The following is a 10,070-nucleotide window of genomic DNA, read 5'->3' as shown; positions in this document are numbered from 1 at the left end:
TCACTTAAAAGCTCAAATGAGCAAGACACACACACACAGTCTTGCACAATCGACCTTGTGGGGACATACAATTCAGTCCCATTCAAAATCCTATTTTCCCTAACCTGTACATAACCTAACCCTAAACCTAACCCAAACCTGTACCCTACCCTACCCTAACCTTAACCCTAACCCTTACCCTAAACCTTACCCTAGCTCCTAACCCTAAAACTAATTATAATTCTAACCTTAACCCTAAACCCCCTAGAAATAGCATTTGAGCTTGTGGGAACCAACAAAATGTCCCCAGCTGGACAAATTTTGGTTTGTTTACTATTCTTGCAGGGACTTTTGGTCCCCACAAGTATAGTTAAACATGTCCACAGTGAAGTAAGTGTTGTGTTGTGTTGTGTGTGTGTGTGTGCCAGATCATAATCAAATCATAGCTGTGTCTCTGATGGCGGAAATGTAGTCGTCTTTTACTGTCAAATTTGAAATATGTTTTGGTGGGATGTATTATCAAGTCTATGTTGTGTGATGTTGACGGGAGTAATTATCAAATCTTAACACACAAAAAAAAAAAAGACAGAACGTAAGTAGTATGAATGTTTATTGTTATTTACTAACATGTTTGATTAAATGACAGTGTTGATGTACATTTGTTAATTCATCAATCAATAAATCAATCAAATGTAAGTCCCTTTTACATCAACAGTTGTCACAAAGAACTTTACAGTAACCTGGCCTACATCACAAAGAACTTTACAGTAACCTGGCCTACACCACAAAGAACTTTACAGTAACCTGGCCTACATCACAAAGAACTTTACAGTAACCTGGCCTACATCACAAAGATCTTTACAGTAACCTGGTCTACACCACAAAGAGCTTTACAGTAACCCGGCTTAGACCACAAAGAGCTTTACAGTAACCTGGCCTACACCACAAAGAGCTTTACAGTAACCCGGCTTAGACCACAAAGAGCTTTACAGTAACCCGGCTTAGAACACAAAGAACTTTACAGTAACCTGGCCTACACCACAAAGAGCTTTACAGTAACCTGGCCTACACCACAAAGAGCTTTAAAGTAACCTGGCCTACATCACAAAGAGCTTTACAGTAACCCGGTTGAGAACACAAAGAGTTTTACAGTAACCCGGCTTAGAACACAAAGAGCAAGAGAAGAAGAAAGCGAAGATTGGATCCTTATGTATTGGCCTAATAGGCTAGATTAAAAGAATGTTCGATTACCCATAATTTCTTCACTTAACACAACCTCCAAGTTTAATAAATGAAATGCAACATTTCAGAAGAATTTCTGTCCACTACCAACACCATCAAGTAGTCTTTTTTGTTGCTGTCAGAATTATATTCAGCAGCCTTCTGATGAGCAACAGATCCCACAGTACTGTAGTGGGTCAGTGAGTGACAAAGTTGTCACACTTTGGACAACACAGAGTGTGATAGCCCCAGAAGCAGATGCCCACGTAACCAATCTTCATGAGAAAATACACAAATCCTCAAGAAACCCCAATCAAGATATTCATTGATTGACTGATTGTAGTAGCGTGGTGGTTGTTATCCCAACTAGTAGAGCGAGGACTGTAAGTGCTACAGGCTGAGCGGCATTCATAGCCCTGTTTCTGTTGCAGAGACTTCCCTCACAGCAGGACACAGAACCGGAGTCAGAACCGGAGTCAGAACCGGAGTCAGAACCGGAGTCAGAACCGGAGTCAGAACCGGAGTCAGAACCGGAGTCAGAACCGGAGTCAGAACCGGAGTCAGAACCGGAGTCAGAACCGGAGTCACACATATTCCTGGAGACACAGCCTCGAAGTGTCACAGACCGACCATTACTAGCTGTCACTACAGAGAAAATATTACATTAGATCAAAAATATTGTCAAAAACAATACAATATGAATGAAATTTACAGAGATAATTCAAATAAACCTAACATTTCTTACAAGTGTATGTATTACACAAGGACCAAAGTATAGCATGAACACAACCAAACACAAACATGAATTGCATGTACCGTACCTGTGTCGTTAAGACAGTGATCTTGAACTCCCTGGCAGGTCACAGCCTGATCGCAAACCTCATCTTCAGGATCAGTGCAAGATAAACATTGAAGTCCATTGTGGGTGTCATCTGGAGAAACAACAGGACAACTCGTATAAGGATCAGACAACAACAAAAAAATATATGTAATTCAACAAAGAACAATGGAGGTCAAAGTTCAGAAGAATATTTACCAGAGAAAGTGTCACTGTTGCAGCCAGATGAGTTGCAGCATGAAGAAGTGAATTGATGGAAACCGATATTCAAAGACATTTTGGGGCTTGACTGACAAAAATGGTCATCCATGCATCCCTTCATGATCCTCTCATTGATACTTGAGTTTGAAACTGAAAGGTAAAAGATTTTTTTTTAAATATTCATAACGATGTTTTGGTAAGATAGTACTAGAGAAGGTATATACAGTGCTGGATGAGACAATGCCAAGAGTGTGCAAAGCTGTCATCAAGGCAAAGGTTGGCTACTTTGAAGAATCTCAAATATACAATATATTTCGATTTGTTTAACACTTGTTTGGTTACTACATGATTCCATATGTGTTATTTCATAGTTTTGATGTCTTCACTATTATTCTACAATTTAGAAAATAGTAAAGACAAAGAAAAACCCTTGAATGAGTAGGTGTCCAAACTTTTGACTAGTACTGTAAGTATTCACACCCCTGAGTCCATACTTTGTAGAAGGACCTTTGGCAGCGATTAGAGCTGTGAATATTTCTGGGTAAGTCTCTAAGAGCTTTCCACACCTGGATTGTGCAACATTTGACCATTATTATTTTCAAAATTCTTCAAGTTCTGTCAAATTGGTTGTTGATCATTGCTAGATAACCATTTTCAGGTCTTGCCATAGATTTTCAAGTGGATTTAAGTCAAAACTGTAACTTGGCCACTCAGGAACATTCACTGTCGTCTTGGTAAGCAACTCCAGTGTAGATTTGGCCTTGTGTTCTAGGTTATTGTCCTGCTGAAAGGTGAATTCATCTCCCAGCGTCTGGTGGAAAGCAGACTGAACCAGGTTTTCCTCTAGGATTTTGCCTGTGCTAATCCTGAAAATCTCCCCAGTCCTTAATTAACGATTACAAGTGTCATGACTGGTCTGTTCGGGTCAGGATACCGTGGACCATAATCCTACAGGGATATCTCTCACACCCACCAGCGGGGGAGAGGTCGAGAGCTATGGAAGTGGGGGGATTTTATGACATCCATTGTAAATCTTAAGGCAGCAGACAAAATCCCTTTTGTCCTCTCGGTATGGAGGGATGGACTCTATAATGGGCCTATGGAGAATCTACCTCTGAACAGTAACATGCCATAAATGGACTTTGGGACAATATGTTTCGTCAGCCAAAACGATAGTAATGATGATAGATGGAATATGAAAATGAATGTCGTATTTGTTATGTTATTAAAAGTTAAATGACGACGTTTAACAAAAAACATTGTAACTTGAAGAGTTTTTACAAGATATAGCTGATGTTTGCATATTGTACGTTGTGTGGAAAATGTCCAGATCAAAGAGAATGTTTTTGTAAAGATGAAATGTGAAGTTAGTTGTCTAAATTGGTTCTGAGTAAAGTCCAGACCTTGCCTGGTAACTAGTTATGCCCAGAGAACTTGCCCTGAAGGCAGAAATGCCCATTTCTAAACCGAGGGTATAAAACATGTGAGGTAATTATTAACATTTGGACTAGGTGACAGCCAAGGTGTGAGTAGTCAGTAACCCCAAAACGCAACACGAGGTTGAAGAAGACAAAGGAACCTTTTAAAAACCTGTGCTATGGATGAGTCTAAGAGGGTGAATTCAAGCAGGACCACCCAGTTATTCTCTCCAAGGAATCGTGTGTCTACACTACTTTCATTCCCACGCTGGAGCCCTGAGCTACACGGCTGGCTGGCTGTCCATAGAAGACCCCTTTTCAGATCAAGGGCAAGGAAACAGACCACTAAGAGAAAGGACACTGACATCGTGAGGACAAACGGAGAGTTACACCTGGTAACCCGAAGACGTACCGTCATCAGAGAAGCCAGAACCCGGTCCACGAAAAGACACCCCATCGGAGACCTTCAACACGTAATTACATCATTATATTCTGACCCATAAGAGCGGAAGTTCGGGGCAAGGTTAGGGTTAAAATAAGCATAGTTGACAAATGCACCCAAGTGTGCTTTTCTCTCGTGCACTCTCTCTCTCTTTTGAAATCCCCATTTTGTGTAAAACGTGTCATATTGTGTTGGCCCGCTAGGGACCTGTTGTCATTTTACTAAGTTCTAATCAAAAGCCTAGACCGTGTGTTTGAGTATCATATATTATCATTTTAGCTTGTTAGTAAATAAATAATCAACTCAGTTTGTGTGGTACGGACTTATTTAGTGGGACTCGGGTTTGTGCAGATTCCAGGATTATGCGACATTCAGAATGAGACTGTAGAGGAAATTAATTAATTGGCGACTGTTGTAAAACGATATTCTGATATTCTTTGAGTTAATTTGGGAAATAGAAACTCAATAAAGCCAAACTTTCCCATGGTGCCCCCGGTTAATGAGTTAATAATTACCTGATTAATTTAATCACGTAATTATAAACCGTTAATCATTCGCTGAGCAGCAGTCGTCACATTAATCAATACAACGTTACGAGACAAGCATATGCATAACATGATGCAGCCACCACTATGCTTGAAAATATGGAAAATGATATTCAGTAATGTGTTGTATTGGATTTGCCCCAAACATTTCACTTTGTATGCAGGACAAAAAGTTAATTGCTTTGTCAAATTTCTTACAATATTTCTTTAGTGCCATGTTGCAAAAATGTTTTGGATTATTTTTTTATTCTGTACAGGCTTCCGTCTTTTTACTCTGTCAATTAGTAACTTCAATGTTGTTGATCCATCCTCAGTTTTCTCCTATCACAGCCATCAAACTCTGTAACTGTTTGACATGGCCTCATGGTGAAATCCCTAAGCAGTTTCCTTCCTCTCCGGCAACTGAGTTAGGAAAGACACCTGTATCTTTGTAGTGACTGGGTGTATTGATACACCATCCAAAGTGTAATTAAGTTCTTCACCAAGCTCAAAGAGATATTCATTGTCTGCTTTTTTACCCATCTACTAATAGGTGCTCTTCTTAGTGAGGCATTGGAAAACCTCCCTGATAACTGTGGTTGAAAAAACTCAACATTTAATAGATTTTAAATTCGGGCTGTAACACATCAAAATGTGGAAAATTCAAGGGGTGTGAATAGTTTCTGAAGGTACTAACTCACTTCTTATAATAATTAACGAAAACATAATCAATGAAAACAATTCCAGTCACATATTTTTAGAGTTTTAACTTACCAACATTGGGGTCGGTTGCTGTACGGTCGTTTCCCCAGCGGATATCAATGTCAACATTCCAAATGCTAAAATGGATGCGTCCTCTGGCATTAACAACTACAATGTCAAAAGTCAAACAAAGGGGATATTTCAAAACATGTGACAAGTTAATACTACGTACTATGTCCATTAAAATGTACAATGTAAATTATTCACGCAAATAGTCAACTGCAGTCTCAGAGGTTTTCTCTGGCTAGATAAAATGATACGTTTAATCTTACCGGAGGATTGCAGAGAGCTGCTGGAATTTGTGGAACACGCTTGTCCATCACTGCATGTCTCCAGGGTTTGTTCTGAGCAGTTGGGGTCTGCTGGATCTTTACAGGTGAAGCACTGCAGAGCATGAGCTGCTGAAAAAGAGAGGGCAACAAGAAACATTCACGTAAAGTAACCAGACCTGGGTTCAAATAATATTTCAATTATTTTAATTACTTTCACAATTCACATACATTTCAATTTAAATATTTGGATACGATTATTTAGAATATACAAGTGAAACGTATTGGCATGTATTACAAAATACTCAAATATACAAATATTTAAATACTGTAAATATTTAAATATATTTGAACCCAGGTCTGTTTGGTCCTAGTGTTAATTGAGAACATGTATTTGGAAACAAGTATTTGAGAATTGTTTCAAATAGTAGGATATTTATAGGAAATGTTTTGAATATACTTTCAAATACTTCTAATTTATGAAGTTTATTCGGCACCGATATTATTTGAAAATACTCAAATATACAGAATATAAGTATTTAAATAACAAATACTTTTAATTACACAGGTATTTGAACCTAAGTCTGAAAGTAACACAATTGTCTTATTACACATATAACTAACCAAATGAAAAATGTACAATATATTACCAATGCAGAGCAGCATACAAGCCAGTAAGAGAATGATGGTGTGTTTCATTCTGAGCTGAAGCAGTGATTACCAGTACAACAAATGACTGTTTGCAGGACCTTATATAATGTGTAGTCACAAAAGAGGGAAAGGCAAAATGGAAAACAATAAGAATGATGTGTCAATCAATCTTTGCTTGTTCCTGGGGCGTTGCAACCACAATCTACCGGAATATTTACCACACAGACATTGTCACCTTGTTAAAATCTACCTAACTCTTCGCTCCCACCCTTTTCCCAGAACCTACCACTATATCACATTCACATTTCCTTCAGGCTCAAACAAAGACAGCTGAGAAATATAATACTGCACAGAACAAAAGCAGAATATTGCATCTCATGTTACCGTTGCATGCCTTAACATGTTCCCAGTATATTCAATTGCTGAAATATTGTGTGTTTGTGCATGAGTATCAGTATGTGTTTTGAGTCATTGTTCAGGCATACAATGTGTTGTTAATCCTCTCCATACTAGGTAAAGACATTCTAAAAGACTGGACATCTACGGTCTAAAAGACTGGACATCTGGACCCTTCAGTCATCTCTCCTGACTCCATTACTCTTCAGTCAGCTCTCCTGACTCCGTGACCCTTCAGTCATCTCTCCTGACTCCATTACTCTTCAGTCAGCTCTCCTGACTCCATTACTCTTCAGTCAGCTCTCCTGACTCCGTGACCCTTCAATCAGCTCTCCTGACTCCGTGACCCTTCAATCAGCTCTCCTGACTCCGAGACCCTTCAGTCACCTCTCCTGACTCCTTGCAAATGCAAATGAAAGATAAACATCTTGTGAATCCAGCCAATATTTCCGATTTTTTAAGTGTTTTACAGCGAAAACACAATATAGAATTATATTAGCTTACCACAATAGCCAAACACACAAATGCATTTATTCACCGCAAAAGGTAGCTATCGCAAAAACCAGAAAAAGATATAAAATTAATCACTAACCTTGACCAACTTCATCAGATGACAGTCTTATAACATCAGGTTATACAATACACTTATGTTTTGTTCGAAAATGTGCATATTTAGAGCTGCAAACCGTGGTTATACATTGTGAATATGTAGCATCGATTCACCAGAATGTCCGGAAGCTATTTTGGACACTCACCTAATCTGACCAAAGAACTCATCATAAACTTTACATAAAAATACTTGTTGTATGGCAAATGAAAGATACACTGGTTCTTAATGCAACCGCCGTGTTCGATTTTTAAAAATAACTTTACCATAACAAACAGCTTGCGTTATTGCGAGACAGCGCCCGCCAAAACGGCGGAGAATAGAAATAACATTTTCCACAGAAATACGAAATAACATCATAAATTGTTCTTACTTTTGCTGAGCTTTCATCAGAATATTGTACAAGGAGTCCTTGGTCCAGAATAAATCATTGTTTGGTTTTAGAATGTCCTTTTCTCCTGTCGAATTTGCGCCACAATGCTAGCCAATGTTGATGACGTTCCCATTTTCTCTCGACGCAAAGAACGGAAAACTCCAAAAGTCCCAATAAACGTTGAATAATCTGATAAAACTCGGTTGAAAAAACATACTTTACGATGTAATTATCACATGTATCAAATAAAATCAGAGCCGGAGATATTAGCCGTGTATACCGAACGCTTATCAGAAGACAATATGGAGGTGCTTCATATGGTAGAGAAAGGAAATTCCTGACCTGCCACTCCAAAAGCTCTCATTCGACCTCAGATCAAGCTAGCCACCCCATTCCATCTAGTGGAAGGCGTATGAAGTGCATGCATATCGATAAATAAAAGCCAGTTGAATAGGCAGGCCCTGAAACAGAGCCTCGTTTTCAGATTTTTCACTTCCTGTATGGAAGTTTGCTGCCAAATGAGTTCTGTTTTACTCACAGATATAATTCAAACAGTTTTAGAAACTTGAGAGTGTTTTCTATCCAATAGTAATAATAATATGCATATTGTATGATCTAGAATAGAGTACGAGGCCGTTTAAATTGGGCACGATTTCTTCCAAAGTGAAAATAGCGCCCCCCTATTGACAAGAAGTTTTAACTCTCCTGACTCCTCGACCCTTCAGTCAGCTCTCCTGACTCTGTGACCCTTCAATTAGCTCTCCTGACTCCGTGACCCTTCAGTCAGCTCTCCTGACTCCGTGACCCTTCAATCAGCTCTCCTGACTCCTTGACCCTTCAATCAGCTCTCCTGACTCCGTGACCCTTCAAACAGCTCTCCTGACTCCACGAGGTAGCAGCAAGAACACAGCACAACTACCAAACAATTCAACTTCATCACTTTACCTAGATGTTTGTTACATCTGTTCATTCAGGTTTAGATGGGAATAAAGCACTGGATAACATTAATAAATTCACCTTTCCAGAAACAAGTCTCTCACTGTTGCCGCTTGCTATAGACCTCCCTCTGCCCCCAGCTGTGCCCTCGATACCATATGTGAATTGATTTCCCCCCCATCTATCTTCTGAGCTCGTGCTACTAGGTGACCTAAACTGGGACATGCTTAAAACTTATTTCAGCTAGAGGGCAGAATTTTTATGTTTGGAATAATAACGTTCCCAAGGTAAACTGACTATTTCTCAGGCCCAGATCGTAGAATATGCATATAATTTACAGATTAGGATAGAAAACACTCCAAAGTTTCCGAAACTGTCAAAATATGGTATGTGAGTATAACAGAACTGATTTTGCAGGCAAAAACCTGAGGAAATCCAACCCGGAAGTGCCTTTTATTTGGAAAAATCCCTGTTTCATTGCCTGCCCCTCCTCCATTTAAAGGGGTATCAACCAGATTCCTTTTCCAATGGCTTCCTCAGGCTGTGACCAGGCTTTAGCCATAGTGTCAGGCTTTTATTTTGAAAAATGAGCGAGATTTATCAAAACGCGTCAGGTGTCCTTTGATTAGTTCATGCGCGGGAGAGTTGTAGCTCGACATTTTCTTTCTCTATAGTATTGAATAGTTTACCGTCCGTTTGAAATATTCTCGATTATGTATGTTAAAAACAACCTGAGGATTGATTATAAAAAAGGTTTGACATGTTTCTACGAACATTACGGATACTTTTTGGAATTTTTGTCTGCCCTTCAGGACCGGAACGAGCCTGTGGTTTTCTGAACATAACGCGCAAACCAAATGGCGGTTTTGGGTTATAAAACGAATCTTTATCGAACAAAAATAACATTTATTGTGTAACTGGGAGTCTCGTGAGTACAAACATCCTGTAACGGCTGTCGTATTCGTTCTCCTCCTCAGACGAGGAGGAGCATGGGTCGGACCAACACGCAGCGAGGTGTGATGACATATTGAATTTATTTGAAGACGAACACGAAAACAACACTTGGAAAATTACAAAATAACAAAACGACGTAGACAGACCTGAACATGGAACTTACATAACTAAACGAAGAACTCACGAACAGGAACAGACTACATCAAACGAACGAACAAACGAAACAGTCCCGTGTGGTGCGCAGACACAGACACGGAAAACAATCACCCACAACCAAACAGTGAGAACAGCCTACCTTAAATATGGTTCTCAATCAGAGGAACGTCAAACACCTGCCTCTAATTGAGAACCATATCAGGCACATTAAACCCAACATAGAAACACATAACATAGAAATGCCCACCCACACTCACGCCCTGACCGACTAACACATACAAAACAACAGAAAACAGGTCAGGAACGTGACACATCCGAAGATTATCAAAGGTAAGCGATTAAT

The 10,070-nt window shown here is 39.4% G+C and overlaps 1 protein-coding gene across 2 annotated transcripts; it reads right to left on the bottom strand.

The window, feature by feature from the left end:
• Window positions 1-572: 572 nt before the first annotated feature.
• On the bottom strand, window positions 573-6,453 carry LOC139549815 (fibrinogen-binding protein-like). 2 transcript variants are annotated; one of them, XM_071360568.1, is made up of 6 exons: window positions 6,305-6,453; window positions 5,658-5,786; window positions 5,398-5,493; window positions 2,237-2,389; window positions 2,022-2,132; window positions 573-1,845 (listed from the first exon to the last, which is right to left on the bottom strand). In XM_071360568.1, exons 1-6 carry the CDS (start codon window positions 6,351-6,353, stop codon window positions 1,523-1,525), a joined length of 861 nt encoding a protein of 286 aa, XP_071216669.1. In that variant the 5' UTR covers window positions 6,354-6,453; the 3' UTR covers window positions 573-1,522. The 2 variants fall into 2 exon arrangements, with proteins under 2 accessions (XP_071216669.1, XP_071216670.1); XM_071360569.1 differs by having other exon boundaries at window positions 5,658-5,783.
• Between the last annotated feature and the right edge of the window lie 3,617 nt (window positions 6,454-10,070).

Source organism: Salvelinus alpinus, chromosome 22 (assembly GCF_045679555.1).
Source record: "Salvelinus alpinus chromosome 22, SLU_Salpinus.1, whole genome shotgun sequence".
Taxonomy (NCBI): domain Eukaryota; kingdom Metazoa; phylum Chordata; class Actinopteri; order Salmoniformes; family Salmonidae; genus Salvelinus; species Salvelinus alpinus.
This window is presented reverse-complemented; position numbering and strand designations above follow the sequence as displayed.